At 39.0% G+C, this 22,268-nt stretch overlaps 1 protein-coding gene across 1 annotated transcript in view; it reads left to right on the forward strand.

The window, feature by feature from the left end:
- MRPL48 (mitochondrial ribosomal protein L48) overlaps positions 1-21,114 on the forward strand; it is a 37,559-nt gene extending 16,445 nt beyond the window's left edge. The window contains exons 3-6 of the mRNA XM_006885734.1: positions 3,869-4,038; positions 17,762-17,864; positions 19,099-19,188; positions 21,040-21,114. Of these exons, the coding sequence (XP_006885796.1) occupies positions 3,869-4,038; positions 17,762-17,864; positions 19,099-19,188; positions 21,040-21,114 (438 nt within the window). The remainder of the gene's footprint in view (positions 1-3,868; positions 4,039-17,761; positions 17,865-19,098; positions 19,189-21,039) is intronic.
- The last annotated feature ends 1,154 nt before the right edge of the window (positions 21,115-22,268 follow it).

Below are 22,268 nucleotides of genomic sequence, written 5' to 3' on the forward strand. Positions count from 1 at the left end.
GGTTTCAGCTGTCCACACCACAGCAGTGGGCAACGAGCTTAAAGCCCCTGATGGCTCTGGGCGCTGACTCTCACCAGTGGCTATGGATGAAGTCACAGGCGATTTTCAGCCAGCGCTGGTAGAGTTTACCTTAATGATACAGATGGAGTAAAGCTTTTACCCAATGAAAACCTTTCATTTGCTGATGTGATAAGACTAAAAAATTAACATAAAAAACTGCAAACATCCTTTAAAAATTGAAATATGAGATGTACAAAGTTTGAATCAAGAGTTGAAAGTTGTGAAAATTGGAAGTAGTAAAAAATAAAATAGAAAGCCAAAAATCTAGAAATAAAAAATAAAATGGAAAGCATAAAGATCACCCTCCTAGGCATTAATGTGATTTGAGATGGATTGATACTGTCTATTTTGAATCAGACAATCATATGTTCAATTATTCTGGAAATGAAAAAATTAAAGGACAAAGATAAATTCATCATCAAAAAGAACATTCCAGGTCTATCCTAAAGTACAGTGCTGTCAATGATAGGATAACAGCCATACACATAGAAGACAGACCTTTTGATACAACTATTATTCAAATATATACACCAACACTAAAGCCAAAGGTAAAGAAATTAAGAATTTCTACTGACTTCTGCAGTTTGACCTTGATGGGATGTTTAGTCAAGATGCATTAAAGACAGTTAGTGACTACCATCAAAGACAATTAGTTAACAAAACAAGGAAGCACAGCACAATTTAAAATCAGGAAAGGTATGCATCAGAGTTGTATGCATCCTTTCTCCCAATTCAGTGAGTATGCTGAGCAAATAATTCAAGAAGCTGTGAACTATAAATGAAGAAGAATGTGGCGTCAAGATCAGAAGAAGACTCACCCCAACAAATTTCATTATGAAAATGACACATTCTTCCTTGCTGAAAGTGAAAAGGAATTAAAAAACTGCAAAAGATCAAAGGCTACAGCCTTCAATATGGGTTGCATCTCAACATCAAGAAAATAAAACACCTTACCACTTGACCAGTAGGCAACATCATGATAAATGTAGAAAACATTTAAATTATTAGCTATTTCATTTTAGTTGGATCTAAAATCAACGCACAGGGTAATAGCAGTCAATAAATCAAAGGATATATTGCATTGGGAAAATCTGATGTCAAGGAATTCTTTAAAATGCTAAAGAGCAGAGATGTCAATTTAAAGACTAAGGTACACTTGATCCAAGCCATGACTTTTCACTTACTTTCTATGCATCTGAAAGTTGGACAGTGAATAAGGATGACATGGTCTGCTAAAAGTACAAACAAATCTGCCTAAGAGGAAATGTAACCAGGGTTCTCCTTTGAGGCAAAGATGAAGAAACTTCACTACACATTCTTGGGCAAGTTATCATGAAAGATCAGTTCCTTGGAAAAAGACATCATGCTAGGAAAGGTGGAAGGTCTGAGAAAGGGAGTGAGATCCTTAACAAGATGGATTGACACAGTGACCATTCAATTTTGGAGATAGTGTAAATGGAGCAGAACAGTGCATGGGTCAGTCTGTTGTTTATAGGGTGGCTATGAGTCCTAGTCAGCTCAGAGACACCTAACAACGAAAGGAATCCTTAAGTTAATGATGCACCCACCCTTCCTCTCCCACCCCTGAAAACCATCAAAGAATTTATGTAGTATTTATGTAGACCTTTACTTGACTTTTTACAATAGTCATCTCATATAATACCTGCTTTTATATGGTTGCCTTATTTCACTCAGTATAACACTTTCCAGATTTACTCATGTTCTAAGATGTTTGCAGATGTGTTACTAGCATTGCATACTATTCTACTGTAAGTACCATCATTTGTTTATACATTGGATGAGTGCTGTTGTGAAAAGCATTATCTTTAAGAGCTCCCCATAACAGTCATGAGGGCTTGTATTCAGAAAATGAGAAGAAGAAAGGATGAATATGAGAGTACGCAGATAAAATTATAAGAACTGTTTCTGGTGTTATATGTAGTAAAACTCTTGTTGCCTATGTTGTGTGCTAACTCAGAACTGAATATAAGAAGGGGCTCTTGATGGTGTGGATTGGTCAGGACTGACTGATCTAGGCCAACATGGAAAAGCAAAGGAGTTGCCAGGAGGGTTGCTGGAGAATCAGCTTTCTTCTTTTGTTCCCCTCAAATGACAACTTTGGAGAGACCTGGCATTGCCCCATCTTAAACAAAGCCTTTCACAGCCTTCACAGCTCCTCCTTTCCCTGCTGGAAAAATTTCAACCACTCCACACTGGATTCTGGACTTGAACCTTTTTCACAGCTCTGACAACAGTGCCGACCTTTATGATGAGAAGTACTGATTGCTGCATTTGGCCACTGCTGTGGCTGGCTCTGTAGAAGAGACAGCTAGTCCCCTGATGATTAGCTTTTAGAGGTTAGCCTCTCACTTGTAGCACCCTGAGGTTGCCACCTCTGTTAATGTTAATAATGCAGTAACTGCAGTGGAAAAATCTCTACACTGGTTATACAAAGGTCTGTATTTTAATTCCTGAAGCAGCCTGTCTGGCTAAGTGATGCTAGGGTATGTTTTTAAAGTATCTTTGGACTTAATAATCTTTATTTACCTATGAAGAAAAAGAACTGGGACAAAACCATCTTTAAATTCCTTACTGTTCTGAAATTCTAAAATGATGATTTGTTGCATGTTTTCTCTGTGCCAGGCCATGTGTTATATAACCAACCAACCAACCAACCAACCAACCAGCTGCTATCACGACAACTCTGACTCATAGGCAGCCTGTGGGAGTTAGAGAAGTGTGTTCCGTAGGGTTTTCAATGGCTGGGGATTTTTTTTTTATTTTTTTTTTTTTTAGTAGTACCATAATAGTTAATATATTTTCTGTAAAGTTTATTAACTACGTAAAGTATTTTATTCCATTCTCAAACATCTAAATGAGATAAGGGCTATAATCAGTGTTAAAGACCTTGTGAAAAGCCCCATACTTGATTTTCCCCCTCTTTTTCCAGATTTGGCCTGTGCTTTTTTAAGTTGACCTGAAGAACTGTGATATGATAGAGGCATCCCAAGTGCATTGTCAGGATCAACTCTATTGGGATTAGATAGGGGTCATGTAAGACGTCTAAGTAGAAAAAGATTTTTTTTTTCCTCCAAGAGAACTATGTCTACTAAATAGCAGAGGCCCTGGGTAGTGCAAGTTGTGAATGCCATTCCTTGGGAATGGGAAGGTTGGAGGTTTGGGACCGTCAGAGAGATTTTGGAAGATAGGCATGGCAAGGAGTGCATAGGTTGGCATGTAGGGAAGTAGTGCTTTATATGAAAGGAAAAGGAAGTAATAAAATAATTTGTCCTGACATTCAGTTCTCAAAGGAGACAATATAATTGCAGAATTTTAGAGCTAGAAGGTTTGGAAGAAAATTAATTCTATGCTGCCTAGCTGTTCACTTTTTTATTATTCTAAAAAGCTAAGGATTGTCAGAAAAATGGGCAAATTGATAAATTTAGGTGTTCTTAGATACCTGTAAATCTGTCACAGTTTCCATGTTAAGAATTTTTGGTTTGGCATAAACCTATAGTTTTACAAATAGGAAATTGAAATGAGTCTCATGGAAAGTTAAGGGACGAAAACCACCTGTATTAATATTGACAGCATTCCCTCTTCTTTCTTTGACTAATGTCACAGCCCAGATCCAAAAGAGAAATTGCCAATCCTTCCTATGTGAGAACTTCAGTTTATTGGTAGTGCAACCAGAAGGTAGAAGAGTAAACAGATTTATCTGAAAAATTATTTTTTCTATCAAGATGGTATGATTAGATTTCTTGGACAATATCTGTATCTTCTCTCTCTCTCTTTTTTTATTTTTCAGCTCAAAAAGAAGAGAGGAAAAGTGGAAGTGAGACCCATTAACTTGGGGACAGACTATGAGTATGGTGTTGTGAACATTCATCTGACCGCATATGACATGGCCCTGGCAGAGAATTATGCCCAATATATTCACAACTTCTGCAATGATCTCTCCATTAAAGTTGAAGAAAGGTATGAAGGTTACCTGCTGGGTTGGAAGAATGTCTTTAAATATGATGTTCTTGGCATAGATAGCAGAAACCCATCACCCTTGAGTCTATTTCCATTCATGGTGACCCTCCACTGGGTTTCCAAGGTTGTAAATATTTACAGGAGACTGTCTATCTTTCTCTGCTGGAGAACCTGGTGAATTTGAATTGTTGACTTTTCAGTAAGCATTCTGACACATAACATGCTATGACATCGGGGCTACTATGGGTTGCATGCTCTGGTATTTTTTTTTTTAGATATAATTTACATGTAGTAAAATTCACTCTGCTTAGGTGTATAATGCTATGAATTTTGACAGATTTGTACAGTAGTGTAACTACCACTGCAAAAAACCTCAATATTTTCCACTGCAGTTCTATTTCCCCAAAATGTTCTCAAGTGCCCAGGCAAAGTCACTCTCCTTCTTTCCTCCCACACCCCAGGATCCAGGCAACCACTGATTGTATTTTCTTTTCCCCAAAAGTAATAATTTTTTATTTTAACTACAAAATATGATAAACTAGGAGGAAACTGCTGAGTGAAATAAGTACATATCAGTAATTAGGGAAAAAAATGTTTCTTTCATGACTTAAAATGCATAGCATTGGCAGGGAAATGCACAGCATTGCAACAAATACTACATTTTCATTTAATTGGGCTGGATTTCCTTTTGTTGTCATAGCACTTAACAACAACAACAAAGGAAGAAAAACCTGGTGATCTCTGTCAAGCATCTGCCAGTGAAAAACTGTGGATTACAGAGGTCTAATCTGTAGTTAGACCAGGCAGCATTTTGTTCCATTGTCATGGAGTTGCCACAAATTAGGAACTGACTAGATGCTAATTAACAACAGTAATAATAATAACAATAACAGTAATAATAACATATTAACATGTTGTTAATTGATTATTGAAACTCCAAAGTTATCTTTTTTCTAAATAGTTTTAACTATTTTTTATGTTAATTTATTTATTTTTCATTTCAATGAACATCTACAGAGATTTTGAAATTCCATAGTTTTAACTATTTTAAGTCTTTTGGTTTTCCATATAAACTTTAGAATCAACTTGTTGATTTTAGAAAAAAAAGTTAGGTTGAATCTGTAGATCAATTTGGGAAGACATGACGTAATTATTATAGTCTGCAGATTCATCGGTTCTGTATATCTCTCTATTTATGTAGGTATTCTTTGCCTGCTATTTTTTATTTAATGAAAAGGATTTGTTTAAAAGGAAAGGAAGGAAACTAACATTTACTGACTTACATAAAGATCAGGTTCTTTTTTAAACATAAATTTATTTTAATTGTGATATTAACAAAAGTTTACATAAAAGTTGGATTTTCATTCATTGTTGCACATTTTCCTCCCTCTTCCTCCTCTCCTCCCCCTCCCCCAGTTCACTTTCTTTTCTTTTCTTTTTTATATTTATTCATTGTTGTACAATTTCCTCTCTTCCCACCCCCTGTCCACTTTGCAGTGTACTACTTATTCTGGGCTATTGTCATATATGTAATGCCTAAACATATATAATGCTTAAACATATATTCCTTTTAAACAGTTCTTTCCTTCATCTGTTCCAGTGCAGTGTTCATTATTTATCCATTCTTTTCCTATTCTCCTCCCAAACCCCCATGTCAGTCCTGCTTTATAACGGTGCTGTTTTGCAGTATTTGTCCATTTGTGACCGAGATATTTCACTGAGGATAATGTCTTCCAGGGTCACCCACATTGTGTAATGTTTTACAAGTTCATTGTTTTTCAGTGCTGCATAGTATTCCACGGTGTGACCATATCATACATTTTCTATCCATTTGTTTGTTGGTGGTCACTTGAGTTGCTTCCATCTCTTTGCTGTTGTCCATATGCAGCAATAAACATGGGTGTACAAACCTCTGGATGGTGGTTCTGATTTCTTTAGGGTATATTTCCAGTAGTGTAATTGCTGGGTCCAATGGTATTTCTATTTCCAACCTTTTGAGAAAGTGCCAAATCACCTTCCCGAGTGGTTGCACCATTTTATACTCTCATAGCAGTGAATAAGGGTTCCAGTCTCTCCACAACCTTGCCAGCATTTCTTGTTTGCTAATCTGTTGAACTTTGCTGTTGTTGCTGGAGATGATAGCTCACAGTTCTTTTGATTTGCATCTCTCTGATAGCTAGGGATTGCGAACATTTCTTCATGTGTTTGCTTGCCATCTGAATGTCTTCTTTGGTGAATTGTCCATATCCTGTGCCCATTTTGTGATTAGGTTGTTGAGGTGCTGGAGTAGTCTATAAATTTTAGATGAGCCCCTTAGCAGCTATGTCATTACCAAATATTTTTCCCAGTCTGTGGCTTTCCTTTTTATCCTGTTGGAGAAGTTTTTTTATGTGCATAGGGATTTGATTCTTACAAGTTCCCATTCATCTGTTTTGTTCTCTACAGGTTGTAGGTCAGATCAGGTTCTTTATGTACTTAGTGTGTCTTACAAAGTATGGGATATCATGAATATCATATAATTTTTGTTTTTATTTAGAATTCAAGTTGAAGTTTACATAGCATATTGGCGTTTCTCTCAGCCATTTATTCATATATTATTTAATGACATTGATCATATTATCCATACTGTATCCCACTCTTCCCCCTTCTCTCTGTGGTTCTTGTTTCTGTCAATCCCTCCATCCTCTTCCCTTCATTCCTTCTGAATTTGATCCTTGGACAAATATTGCCCTCGTGACCCTGTGTGGTCGGGTATTCTAACTGCTGAGTGTTTCCTTAGTGTTATTGCTCGTTGTTTGGTAGCAAATTGTGCCAAGCTCAAAGGATAGTTAAGAGCCTTAGTTGATTCTTGTAGTTTCTCCGGTGACTCTTGTGGAGATCTTGTTATAAATTCTGATTTAGTTTATCTAGGATGGCTATTATTATGTGCCATCAAGTCAGAACCAACCCACAGCTGACCCTCCAGTGGGTTTTCAGAGTCTGTAAATGGCATTGGAAGAAATTGCCCATCTTTCTCCAACAGAGCAGCTGGTGGATTTAAACCATGACTTTGGGATTGCAGCACAGCTTCTTACCATTAGATCACTAGAGCTACTTGTAGAAATGCAAATTCAGCTTAGCGTTGAGCTGGAATGAATCCATTTGGAGCCTTCATGTCTGAGAAGGCCTGTGATACAGTGATTAAGCCCTCAGTTGCCAAGGGAGAGTCGATATTTAAACCCATCAGCCCACTGCAGGCCAAAGATGTGACAGTTATTCTGTAAATATTCACAGCCAGGAAACACTGTGAGGCAATTCTGTTCTCTCGTCTAGGACCACCATCAGTTAGAAATAACTCAATGTGCATGGGGTTGGCTTTGTTTGGGGATTATCTAGCTAGATTTTATAATACTTTGTATTCCCTTTAAATACTTATTTGCTACTTCTAGATTTTAGAGATGTAAACTTATAATATTGTAATTACAATAAGCAGATGTGCAACCCTAGTTATATTTAACTTTCCTTATTTTTATAACAAGTAATACTGGTTTTAAGTCAGGTTTTTGATATATAGTTCACACTTAATAAAATCACCCTTTTAGGTAATAGTTCTGAAAGCTTTAATAAATGCATGGGAGTTATGGAAAATATCATGATCAAGATATAAAACATTTTCATCATCCTCCAAAGTTCCCTACCAGTAGGCCCTGGCGATTACTGATCAGTCTCCTGGCTCTATACTTTTGCCTTATTCAGAATGTCATATAAGTAGAATATTACTGCATTTATTCTTTCTAATTTGGGTTCTTTCATCAGCATAATTAATTTAAGATTCTTCCATGTTCTTCCCTATGGCATAAGTTTATTGGGTTTTTTGGTTGCTGAGGAGCATTGCATTGAATGGATGCACCACAGTTTATATATATCCATCAGCAGTTAAAGGACATTTGCATTGTTTCTAATTTTGGGCAATTTTTAATAAAGCTACTACATGATGGGAAAATCTGCTGTTTGGCATCTCTCCAAAGTACTGAAGAGCAATGGTATCTTTATGGAGACTAAGGTGCATCTGATACAGGCCATAGTCTTTGCAATCACTTGTTATGCATCAGAGAGTTGGACAATGACCAATGAGGATCGAAGGAGAATTGATGCCTTTGAGCTGTGGTGCTGGAGAAGAGTATTGAGAGTACCATGGACTGCTAGGAAAACAAACAGATTCATCCTGGAAAGGGTTAAACCAGGCAGCTCCTTGGAGGCAAGGATTCTGAGGCTTCGTGTGACATACTTTGGTCATGTTGTAAGGAGAGACCGGTCTTTGGAGAAGGACATCATGCTTGGTAGGGTGGAGGGACAGGGTAGGAGGGGAAGGCCCTCTATGAGGTGGATTGATTCAGTGACTGGGGTAATCGGGATGGGTGTATCAGAGACAGTGGGATTGGCAAAGGACAGAGCAGAGTTTAGGGCTGTTGTACATAGGGTCACTATGAGTCGCAAGCGACTCAACGGCACATAACAACAACTATAAATATGGACATGTTTTTGGAAAACTGGAGTTTTCATTGCTTTAGGATGGGATTTCTGAATTGGATGGTAAGTATATATTTCTTTTTTACTTTAACTTTTTTAAATATTTCATTATTAGAAAGTACCAGACTGCTTTCTGAGTTCCAGTTGGATGCATATCTCAAATTCTTTGTAATATTAATTTTTTAAAGTTGTTTAAAGAAACATGTTAAATAAATCCTTGTTTGGATGGCTTCCCATTGTGGCATAGTAGTACAGCACAGAATGTATATATGGCAAAAAGGATTCCTTTTTTAATAATTATCACAGTTTGTTTGATTTAAAAATGTTAATGTGTTACCATTTTATAGATGAGGAAACCAAGGCTCAAAAGCTAAGTAACTTGCTCAATGTCACAGATGAGTAAGTTGCCAGGAGTCAAACTCAGTTCTGGCTGATCTTAGGATTTTAAATTATATGTCTACCTTTAAGTTCTTAGCCAAATTTGAACCTTTAAAACTTTTAAACCTTTATGAGAGTGTAACTAAAAGTGCTAAAGTGTGCTAAAAATGTTCTTTAGGAGATTTGCTAGTAAGCTGTTACTTTATCTCTCAAAACTTAACAGTACTTCACTTGTTTGAGGCCCAAAAAGCCGTTTTATCTTTTCTGAAGCCCCAGGAGTTGGTTGTTCTTTGAGCACTTGGCAACATGTTTCTGTCATGACATTGGGCTCTGAGCCCCGTGGTCTATTTATATATCATCCTTCCATCCTCCTGCTTCTAGTCTGTGCATTCCCTCTAGATATAGGCTCTGTTCTTTTATTTCTTCAGCACTTATCACAACGCTTGCCACTGAGAAGGACCTGAAGCAATTGCTGCAGAAGGTCAAAGACTGCAGCCTTCAATACAGATTGAAGCTCAGTATCAAGGAAACAAAGATTCTCACCACTGGGCCAATTGGTAGCATCAGTATGGATGGTGAAGAGATTGCTTGGCTCCACAGTCAACACTCTTGGTACCAGCAGCCAGGAAATCAAGAACTGAATTGCATTGGGAAAATCAGCTGTCAGAGACTACTTGAGTACTGAAGAGCAACAATGTGAGGCTGGAGACTAAAGTGCACCTGATCTGGCCAATAGTCTTTGCAATTATGTGCTTGCATTGGTGAGTTGGACAGTGACTAGGGATGACAGAAAGAGAATTGATGCCTTTGAGCTGTGGTGCTGGAGAAGAGTGTTGAATATACAATGGACTGCTAGAACAAACAGGTTTGTCCTGGAGAGGGTGAAGCTGGGCTGCTACTTGGAGTCAAGGATTCTGAAGCTTCGTCTGACATACTTCGGACATGTTGCAAGGAGGGACCAGTCCTTGGAGAGGGACATCATGTTTGGGAGAGTGGAGGGACAGCACAGGAGATGAGATGTATCTATTCAGTGATTGGGTGGTGGGAATAAGTGTGTCAGAGACAATGAGGTTGGCATGGGATAGAGCAGGATTAAGGCTCTTGTACATAGGGTTGCTGTGAGTCGCAAGAGACTCAGTGGCACATAACAACAATGCATATCAGGTGTTTGTATGAGCTGTATAGCTTTGCTCATTGTCTTATACCTAGTAAGTGGCAAGATTGAATGATATTCTGATCTCTTTCTGTTCTTGAGTCCCTCTAATCAGTTTTCCGTATGGCAGTTATGATGATCTTTTTAGACTGTACAATGATGGCATTGCTGTTTTAAATCTTTCTATGGATTTACATCCTCTTAGGTTCAAAATAAAAATTCTTCTGTCACTTGCTAGGTGTCCTATGGCCTGTGCTGGCTTCTCTTAGCCTAACTCATGCTTCTCTCATTCCTCCTTCTACTTCTAGAAGCATTGACTTTGTTTCTGTCCCTTCTCACCTTTGAACCTAACTCATATTTTAAGCTTCATGGTGAAAGTAATTTCTAAAGGAAATCCCATTAAATTTTTCTGTTACGTATTTAGGAGAAGCAAAGAATACGTGATTTCTCTTTCATATCACTGATTTCACACCTTGGAATTACTTGGACTTTTCCACTAGACTTTAAGCAGTTTAGGGAAAACACTGAGTCTGCCAGCAGGGGTCTAACCCTTGGACTTTATACCTAGTACCTGATACATAGTAAGCCCATGAGTAAATACTTGTTCACATGGATTCAGTGCTAAGAGGCATAGACCTATAGACATGAGTCCTAGAACAATAGAATGATTGTGCTGCGTTTTACCATTTTCTTGGCTCTTTGCCCCAAACTTCACAGAGCATAAAGAGATGTTTGTTTTTAGCATACAGCTCACTTCTTGGTGTTGATTGTAGTTTTCAGACCAACATTTTGGTTGTTTTCTCACTGCCCTGCTTTTTTGAGATGAAATTATTTTACCTTGTGATTTTCATTTAGTCTTGATCCATTTTTCCTCTGGGAATTGAGGGTAGGGAGATGACAGCTTTAACCTTGAGATAGAATTAGACAGGAAGGCAGATGTGCCAGTTTTTGTTCTGAGACTGTTTTGCCTGCCTACCTCTAGAGCTGTAGCTACAGCTCACCCAGGAGAGGAGAGGAGGCCTTCTACCGGTCCTTTAATGTGCCTACACCCTGCCTGAGGTGATGGAAATCTTAATGGGAACAGCTTCCATTCATGAAGAGCTGGCTGGCTGATCCAGCCCCTGTGCTCCACGGAGAAGGAGCACATCACAAAGCATCACTCTCTTAAGCTACTTTTCTTTTTTTTAAAAAATGCATTTAAATTTTTTAAATTGAGGTATAATTTGCATATAGTGAAGTCTACAATTTCTAAGTTCTGCAGCCCCCCTGCAGTTTCTCATGTGCTTGTCCCAGTACTCCCCCAAAGCAGTACTATTTGGTTATACTAGGTTGATTCTTGCAATTCAGTTACATTTCCCTGTCTCTGTTTAATCATCCAAAAATATTTGTTGTTGTTGTTGTTATGTGCCATTGAGTCACTTGCGACTCATAGCGACCCTATGTACAACAGCCCTAAACTCTGCTCTGTCCTGTGCCAATCGCACTGTCTCTGACACTCCCATCCCGATTACCCCAGTCACTGAATCAATCCACCTCATAAAGGGCCTTCCCCTCCTGCGCTGTCCCTCCACCCTACCAAGCATGATGTCCTTCTCCAAAGACTGGTCCCTCCTTACAACATGTCCAAAGTATGTTAGACGAAGCCTCAGAATCCTTGCCTCCAAGGCGCTGCCTGGTTTAACCCTCTCTAGGATGAACATGTTTATTTTCCTAGCAGTCCATGGTACTCTCAATACTCTTCTCCAGCACCACAGCTCAAAGGCATCAATTCTCCTTTTATCCTCCTTGATCATGGTCCAACTCTCTGATGCATAACAAGTGATAGCAAAGATCATGGCCTGTATCAGACGCACCTTATTTATTGCTGAAAATTTTGAAAAGACAGAAAAGTTTAAAGATGCTGAAGAATGAATTACCTATACTCTACAACACAAAGACCTGCTCTACTTTGCAGTGACTTAAGTTTCCAGCATTTCTTTGTTAAACTATGTCTGGTTTTTCTGTTAATTTCCCCTCAAGAGCCTCTCATCATACTCTTGTAGATCCATCCAGACAAACCCCTGTGCTTCTTCTTTATTTCTGGTAAAAATCTTCGCTTTCTTCATCTATGGCATCTGTGATTAGTACATAAATATAAATATTCATATTAACTGATCTTTGTAGCTGTGTGGGCATTATCTCATCACTGACAGTGTTTTATTTCATAGTAGATCTTGAAATTGTTGTTTGTTTTTCTGATGGACTTAGCACCATTCCTCTTCACTTTTTTTTTATTCCCAACACTATAGACCACTTGATTGTCTGATTAAAAATGGCCAGTTCCTGGTGGGGAGGGGTGGGCAGGGAGGAAAGTGCGACAATGAATGAATGGAAATCCATAACCTCTGTAAATGTCTTTTAAAATTAATAAAAAAAGAAAAGAAAAAAAATGGCCAGTTCTAGTCTATTTAGCCAACTAATGCCTAGGATATCAATTCTCATTTTTTTAACTTTCAATTATCCTAGATTCATACTTCATATATTCCACATTCCCATTATGAATATATGTTTGCAGCAGATTTTTCCTGTTTTGAATCATGCTAAATCAGCAAGAAAAAGTCCTGAAAGCTTTCCATGCATGCCATTAAGGCAAATTCTACTTTGAAGTGGATTCAGAAGAAAACATGGAAGAAGAGGTGTCATTGCTGATGTTAGATGGATCCTGGCTAAAAATAGAGAATACCAGAAAGATGTTAACCTGGGTTTTTTTGACTTTGCAAAGGTATTTGTGTGGATCATAACAAATTTTGCCTGACAGTGCACAGAACGGGAATCCCAGAATATTTTATTGTATTCTTATGGAACCTGTACAAGGCAATCATTTAAACAGAATAAGAGGATACTGTGTGCCTTAAAATCAGGAAAGATGTATATAAAGGCTGTATCTTTTCACCATACTTACAGTCTGTATGAAGAACAAATAACATGAAAAGCTTACTATATGAAAAAGACCCTAGCATAGGAATTGTTGTTGTTGTTATGTGCCGTCGAGTTGCTTGCAACTCATAGCGACCCTATGTACAACAGCTCTAAACTCTGCGGTCCCTAACAGCAGACTTTCCCATCGCAATACATCTTTTAGTTTCCTGGCTGCTGGTGCCAAGAGTGTTGATTGTGGAGCCAAGCAGACTAAAGCTCTGAACAGTTGCAATCTCTTCACCATCCATCCTGATGCTGCCAATTAGTCCAGTGGTGAGAATCTTTGTCTTCTTGACATTGAGCCTCAATCCATATTGAAGGCTGCAGTCCTTGACGCTCTGCAGCAAGCGCTTCAGGTCCTCCTCAGTTTCAGCAAGCAGGGTTGTGTCATCTGCATAATGCTGATTGTTGATAGATCTTCCACCAATCCTGATTCCGCATTTCTCCTCATAGAGCCCAGCCTCCCGGATGATCTGTTCTGTATACAGGTTGAAAAGGTGTGGAGACAGGACACATCCCTGGCATATGCCCTTTCCAATTTTGAACCATGCATTGTTTCCTTGCTCTGTTCTGACAACTGCCTCTTGGTTCAAGTATAAGTTTCACATTAGCACTATCAAGTGTTCTGGGATTCCCATTCTTCTCAGAGTCAGCCATAGTTTGTTATGATCTACACAGTCAAATGCCTTTGCATAGTCAATGAAACACAGACATTCCTCTGGTATTCCCTGCTTTCAGCCAAGATCTATCTAACATCAGCTACAATATCCCTAGTACCACAACCCCTTCTAAACGCAGCCTGGACTTCTGGCAGTTCTCTGCTGATGTGCTGTTCCAGTCGTTTTTGGATAATCTTCAGTAGAATCTTGCTTGCATGTAAAATCAACGATATTGTTCTATAGTTTCCATACTCTGTTGGGTCACCTTTCTTTGGGATGGGAACAAATATCGATCTCTTCCAGTCAGTTGGCCAAGTGGTTGTTCTCCAGATTTCTTGACATAACTTGAGCACGTCCAGGGCAGCATCTCTTAGCTGAAATGTCAATTGGTATACCATCTATTCTTGGGGCCTTATTTTTTGCTATTTCCTTCGAAGCAGCTTGGACTTCTTCCTTTATCACCATAGGCTCTTGCTCATATGTTGTTTCATTAAATTATTCTGTGTCTGCTATTTCCTTTCGATACAATGACTCAGTATGTTCTTTCCATCTTCTTTTGATACCTCCTGGATCATGTAATACTCTTCCTAAAGCATTCTTGATTATAGCAACTCGAGGTTTGAATTTGTTCTTCAGTTCCTTGAGCTTAAGAAATGCTGAGTGAGTTTGACCCTTTTGGTTTTCTGACTCCAGCTCCTAGCACATTTCATTGTAATATTTTAATTAGAGGAAGAATTATTCACAACTTGAAATACTTAGATGATACAACCTTGCTTGCTAAAAGTGAAGAAGACTTGAAGCACTGACTGATGAAAAGCAAAGACTACAGCTTTTGGTATGACCTGTATACCTCAACATAAAAAAACCCAAAAAATCCTCACAACTAGACATATATGCAACATATAATAAACAGACAAAAATTGAGGTTGTCAAGGATTTAATTTTATTTGGGTCTATAATTAATGCTCGTGGAAGCGTCAATCACACTCACACACACAAAATATATTTCATTGCATTGGGAAAATCTACTGCAAAAGATCTCCTTAAAATGTTAAAAACCAGAGATGTCACTTTGAGTACTAACATGCGTTTGACCAAAGCCATGATCATTTCATTTGCATCATATGCATATGAAAGCTAGATAATGAAGACCAAAGAATTGATACATTCAAATTATGGTGTCATGAAGATTAGTGAATATACTATATACACTATCAGAAAAATGATCAGTCTGTCTTGGGAGAAATAAAGTCAGAATGCACCTTACCAGCAAAGATGGTGAGACTTCATCTTATATACTGTGGACATGTTATCATGGGAGACATGTCCCTGGAGAAGGACATCAGTACGTGGTGAAGTAGTGAATCCAGGGTGAAAAATAAAAGACACTCATGAGATGTTCTGATGACATAGTACAGCAGTAGTGTCAAACATTGCAAATTTTGTTAGGCTGGCACAGAAATAGGCAGTGTTTTATTCTGTTTTCCATAGGGTGGGTATAAGTCAGACCTGAATTGATGATACCTATTGATGACAGTAACAACCTGCATAATGTTCAAGAAGAAAAAGAGCATTTTACTTTAGAAAAGTTTTTACATAATTATTTTGTTTGATCTCCATAGCAGTTCTATAAATGTGTTCACATTTTTAATAAAGGGAAGTTATTACCATATTGGAGTTAGAAGAAAAAGAGATCAGAGATTGTGCTGAAACGTGTTTGAGGATGTTATTTAGGGAGTGTGCATGGAAGAGTTTGTAACACAAACTTACCCCAGTTGTATATATAGAAACTAAGGCACTGTATAACAGAGAAGTTACTTATGTATTCTCATGTAATCAATAAATCAGTCCTATGAAATAAGTGTTAATATCTTCACTTTATAGCTGAAGAAACTGAAACTCAGAGGACTGAATTCATTTGCCCAAGGTCAGATAGGTAATAACTGACAGAGCCAATATTAGCATCCAGGACTGATATTTGCCTCTAAGCCATTTTTCAGTTCATCAAACTACCTTCATTTTATAGATGCTCATATGTTCCTTGTATTAATTAATGAAACTTCATTAGACATGAAAATTCATTTTTTTTAATTTAAAAATGGAAAATTCATTCATTCTAATCTGTAAATTGTTGTTAAGTGCCGTCAAGTTGTAGATGACTGGGGGGCTTTGATGGCTTATGCATCTCAACATCAAGAAAACAAATATCCTCACCACTGAGCCAGTGGGCAGAATCATGATAGATGGAAAAAAAGATTGAGATTATTAAAGATTTCCTCTCACTTGGATCTACAATAAACACTCTTGGCCCCAGCAGCCAGGAAATCAAAAGATCTATTGCATTGGGAAAATCTGCTGTCAGGGACCTCTGCAGAGAGCTAAGAAGCGATGATGTCAATCTAGAGACTAAGGTGTGCCTGCATCAGGTCATGGTCTCCTCAGTTGTTTGCTAGCCATATGAGAGCTGGACAGTGAATAAGAGTGACAGAAGAAAAGTTGATGTCTTTGCGTTGTGCTGGAGAAAAGTATAGAAAATACCATGGACTGCAAAGAGAACAAACAGGTCTGTCATGGAGAGGGTGAAAACAGGTTACTCCTTGGAAGCAAGGATTCTGAAACTGTCTCATGCATTGGGCATGTTGTCAGGAGGTACTGGCCCTTGGAGAAGGACATCATGCTTAGAAGAGGACATCAGCACAGAAGAGGACAACTCTGGATGAGATGGATTGACACAGTGACTGTGGCAATCAGGTCAGGTTTGTTGGAGATGGTGAGGTTGGCTTCGGAGAGGGCAAGGGCCAGAGACGTTGTTGATAGGGTCGCTCCCTGAGTCGGTTGAACTTGATGATGGCACTTAACAACAGTGGCTTAATGATAAGGAGTTGTACTGCCAACTCAAAGGCAGGTGGTTTAAATCCACCAGCTGCTCCTTGGGAGAAAGATGAGCAGTCTCCTCCCATGTGGCCTCTCAAATTCACTGGAAAGTCAGCTATGAATTGGTTCCAGCTTGATGGTATATAACAACAATGTGTAAACTATTTTATGTTTCCTTACTTCAATGACTTTTTTTGGATAAGATGAAGACATTGGTACTGTATTTCTCTGTAGTCATTAGTGTTATCACCACACCTGATCCTCACACTAGTCTATTTATATATGCCCAGATTGTAATTCCATTTATACTGAAGTCCAGAGAGGAAATGTTTTGCCTGCATAGATAGCATAGTCCATAGAGAGTTGTGCTGCTGACCCAAGGCCTGAGCCTCTCAGCAGTTCAAATCTTCAGCAGCTCCTACAGAAAAAGATGAACAGTCTCCTTCAAGTGATTTACAGCCTTGGAAACTCATCCGAGGATCAGCCATGAATCAGTTCCAACTCGACAGGAGTGAATGAGTCAGTGGCAGGGCCAAGACTTGACTCCACGTTCAATATTCTTTTCACTGCAGTATGTGTATCTGCTTTAAGCTGATCATAGTAAGCTTAGGCACTACAATAATGATCTTCAGTCAGGGACTGTTTTACTCCCTGCAGGACATCTGGCAAGCTCTGGAAACAATTTTTATTGTCATTAGTGAGGGCAGAGAGTCCTGCTGGTATCCATTTAGGTCAGTTCTCCACATAGAATTACCTAGTCCAAATGTCAGTATTGCAAAGTTGAGAAGCCTAGAATAATTGGGTTTCCTTTATCAATTTTTCAGAAGCAATGGAGTACCCAAGGTTAGCCTCCAAAGCATACCTAATAATGAACTAATTCTTTAAGAACAGTTTGTTCTTGAGCAAGTAAACATACTTATTAATCACTTTGTTATATTTAGTTCATTGTATTAGGCATAATTGGAGATACAGGAAAAGCATTACATGGTCTCTCACATTGTTTTAGAGACTTTTAGAAGAGGCTTAACAAGGTCTTTTTACTTTGTTCCTGACTGATGCTTGGCTTCCCAGGAGCATACTGTGGTAGCTGTACCCAAGGACTGCCCCTGACTGAAGTGGTATTAAGTGGTGTTGTGTTAGCTGCTGCTGGTTCATGGGAACCCTTCTAATAGCTGACTCTTCCTTTCCACAGTTATGCATTGCCCACAAAAACCATGGAGGTGTTGAGGCTGCAAGACCAAGGAAACAAAATGTTCCTAGACTCAGTCCTTTCCACCCATGAGCGAGTTGTTCAGGTAGGCACTCTGGGAGAAACTAAAAATGTATTACCTCCCTGATTCCCCTGGCTTTTTTTTTCTTTTTACCAAAATGTTGTAGTTAAATATACATAATGTATAAGTTTACTGTTTTAACCATTTTGAGCATACAATTCAGAGGTGTATAGTATGTGTACAATGTACCACCATCACTACTACTCCCAGATATTATATCAAACAGAAACTCTATAATCTTAAAGTCATTTCCAATTAGTCCCTCCAGTCCTTGCTATACTTTCTGTCTCTATAAATTTGCCTGCTCTGAATATTTAATATAAACTTCTGTGCCTGGTTTATTTAGCATGTTTTCATGAGTTGTCCATATTGTAATACATGTCAATATTTCATTTCTTTTGTCTTGCCAAGATCTCACTGTGTGGTCTTTGTGATCCACTCAAGAAACAGCAATAGTGAAAATAGTATTGAGACAGTATAACTTTAAATCCATGCTTGTTTTCAGAATAACCAAAGTACTTAGAAACTTTGGTTCTTGAAATATTAGCAGTAGATTACTTTTGATACATCTAATGACAGCTCTGAATTTATGAGTTTTGACCGCTTTAAATTAGGAGTCAAATACTTCATAAATTGTTGCTTTTCCTCTTCACATCCCATTCATTCCAACCATTCATAGAGGTTCTTTTAATTCCCTGAATACTGTCTTTTGCCTTCACATCTTCCTGAATGTTGTTTCCTCTGTCTTGAAAACCCTCTACATCACCATTAAATTCTCCGTTTACTCCTGGTTTTCTTTAAGACTCTACCGATATGTAACCTCTCTAGGAAACTTCCTTTGACCTCCCTTGATTTAGACAGATAGGCATTACTCTTGTGGGTTCCTGCAACTCCCTGTGTGCTCTTCTGTCACACATCTGTTTCATCTCTCGCTTCTCAGCACAGGATCTGACACCTGTCAGGTCCTGATCAGTGTGGGTAAGCCTGAGCGGAATCAGAATGTCAGCCTGGAGTTGCTTACCTCTTGATCCAGTTATGACATCTCCTATCGGAGTAGATGCAACCAGTGATCATCCCTGCAAACAGATATTGCAGGAAGAGAAGTCTTGTAGGCTGGACTCATACACCAGCTCTAAGTGTTGAGCCTCCAACCAAGGCCCCTAGCTCCGCTGGTGCTAGCATCTGAGGTCTAGCCATTTCTGCCCAATCACCCGACTCTTGCAGCCTTCCTTTAGCAGCAAATCTTTTCTTTTTTCAGATCAGTGGTTTGAGTGCTACGTTTGCAGAGATTTTCTTGGAAATAATACGAAGCAATCTTCCTGAAGGAGTCAAACTCTTAATAAAGGAGGTAGGTATTGTTCTAGTTTGGCAGGCGCCCCCTGGTGGTGTACTGGTATTCAAAATGAGGATTGTGCTGTAAGGGTGTGGAGGGCAACTGGACTGCTTGGCTTTACAAACAACTGGAAATGAGGTTAATTTATCCAAGATAATATGTGGTCCGTTTCACTCAGATGTGGATAGCGCAGCCCAGAAAAGGTGCACAGAGTTTATTTTGGCTATTCTGAGGCATCCGGGATCATGCTTTATAGATCACAGGAGCTAACCTCATCCTGAAGTTATGAGTGAGCTTATGACAGTGCCAAATCCCCTCCTGTCAGGCAATTATATAGAAGGTAAATACAGTGTTAGATTCATGTAAAGTATAGTAAATCAGTTTCATATATAGTAATTAATTTGCTTGACTCCACAATCAACACTCTTGGCACCAGCAGCCAGAAAATTAAGACATATTGCATTGGGAAAGTCTGCTGTCAGAGACCTCTCCAAAAAACTGAAGAGCAATGATGTCTAAAGACTAAGGTGCACCTGATACAGGCCATGGTCTTTGCAATCACTTGCTGTGCGTCAGAGAGCTGGACAATGACTAAGGATGACAGAAGGAGAATTGATGCCTTTGTGCTTTAGTGCTGGAGAGTATTGAATATACCGTAGATGGCTAGGAGAACAAACAGGTTCGTCCTAGAGAAGGTGAAACCACACTGCTCCTTGGAGGCAAGGATTCCGAAGCTTCATCTGACATACTTTGGACATGTTGCAAGGAGGGACCAGTCCTTGGAGAAGGATGTCATGTTTGGGAGGGTGGAAGGACAGGGCAGGAGAGGAATACCCTCGATGAAATGGATCGATTCAGTGACTGGGGAAATGGGAGTAGGTGTGTCAGAGACAGTAAGATTGTCACAAGATAGAGCAGGGTTTAGGGCTGTTGTACATAGGGTCGCTACGAGTCGCAGGCAATTTCGATGGCACATAACAACAACATAGTAAATCAGAGTAGAAATGTTAAAATGTTCTTGAGAGAGATGATTCTTGGGCCTTTAAAACTAGATTACATGTAGCCTGCCACCTGCCCCCCACTCCCCAAAAAAACAAAACACCAAAATAAGCAAAAGACATTAGCAAGCATGAATGCAGAACAAGAGAAACAGGATGAAGATGAAGCAAATGGTACCAGTCTAAAAATGACCCAAGATACCAGAATACTCAGTGTTTAATCTAAGGCTTCTAATGGTTTTCATTTGATCACACTTCTAACTAACATATGGTCATCCTGTTTCTCTTGTTCTGTGTTTTGCTTGTTTGGGTGGGGTTTGTTGGGGTGGTAGTGGCAGGAGGTAAAGGGTAAGGAATAGGGGTCATTTCTCATAGATCTGTAGACAAGGAGAGAACATGCCAGTCATATTGACTTCAAATATCCCTTCCTCTCTGACTCTTATTTCTGTTGTAAATGGATTGTTTGTCATCCTCTCTCCTTTTCTAGTCTTTCCTGTGATACTGTTTCACCATTACTTCTTTTTGTGCCTGTCTTAGACTCTTAAGTTCATTGATGACAAAGACGAAGTCTGCTTTAGTTCTCAATCGCTGGCATTGAATACATTGTGTAGTAACAAAGCAAAAATTCCAGACCCACTGTCATCGAGTCAGTTCTGACACATGGTGACTCTGCATCAGGCTTCCTATACTAAATTGTTAAAGGAGAAGACTGCCCATCTTTCTCTCACAATGTATTAGATACTTAGTTAAAATTAGTCGAATGTAAATAATTCTTTGCAGAACTGGCTGATAGGTCATTTTTGATTGCTGTGCATATTTGGGTAATGGAAAGCTCTCCAGTAATTCCTACTTATTTTTTTCTTCTCAGCACACTGAAGAAGACTTCAAGGGAAGATTCAAAGCTCGACCAGAACTGGAAGAACTGTTGGCCAAGTTGAACTAGCTATAGACCTCTTTGTGCCAGCACTGATGATGTTGAGTTCTAGGGAAAAGAGCTTTCTGGGTGGTCAGAGTTAGGCAGAGACTGAGCCATTTAGATATCATAAGCTCCCATTCTCATGGTCAAGGATGTCTCCTCCTCTCTGTGGTAGTGGTGATGCTTGCCATTTATGAATCACCATCCTTTGAGCTAACCCCAGGTATAAAAAGATAATAAAAAATCTGCTGTGAAGTTTGCCCAGCCTGTGGGATATCTTTAAGGGATTCTATTTTCTCTTCACCTGGTGCTTTGGGATAAAAGCATTCTTCCCTTCAGTATGTCTCCAATTAGAGTGAACTTACCCTTTAAAAAAAATCTGTGAAGCACAGGATTATAGTATACATAAACTCTCCAAGGGTAGAAGTCTGAGGGGGGACATTTGGGTGTTTTATATGAAAAAACTCTACAGTCAGAGCATAGATTCAGGTTTAGGGGAGGGAAAAAAAGCTTTGTTGAATAGTGAATAGCTTGTGACAAGTATTCAGGCAGATGGTATATAACTGTTAGGGTTGCCTAGAAAGAGTTTAAACAAAGAATTGAAGGATGCTGTTGGTCAACAACCTCTGGCCCATGATCCAAATCTCACTCACCCATGTTTTTCTAAATAAAGGCTTATTAGAACACAACCATGCTCACTTGCTTATTTATTGCTTATGGCTGCATCAGAATCACCCCATAGGGCTTTTTAAGAGTTTCTGAGTTCTACCTTTGATACTCTTATTTAATGGGTCAGTACTGAGAGCCTAGAACTTAGATTTCTTACAAGTTTCCATGTTATACTAATGCTGTTGGTCCAGTGTTACTTCTTCCAGAATGACCAGTCTGGGTGACCTCTGATGTTTTTCCTATTGTGAGCTCTAAAACATTTATGTTTTTTGTGCAAAATAACTACCACTTACTGAGCTAGATCCTATGCTTGGTATTATAGTAGTGCTAATCTTCACATTGTTGTTGTTATGTGCCGTCGAGCCGTTTTCAACTCATAGCGACCCTGTGCACAACAGCCCTAAACCCTGCCCTATCCTGTGCCAACCGCACCGCCTCTGACACACCCATCCCGATTACCCCAGTCACCGAATCAATCCATCTCATAGAGGGTCTTCCCCTCCTGCGCTGTC

This window comes from Elephantulus edwardii, unplaced genomic scaffold (genome assembly GCF_000299155.1).
Source record: "Elephantulus edwardii isolate Elephantulus edwardi_28Jun2011 unplaced genomic scaffold, EleEdw1.0 scaffold00044, whole genome shotgun sequence".
In the NCBI taxonomy this organism is placed as follows: domain Eukaryota; kingdom Metazoa; phylum Chordata; class Mammalia; order Macroscelidea; family Macroscelididae; genus Elephantulus; species Elephantulus edwardii.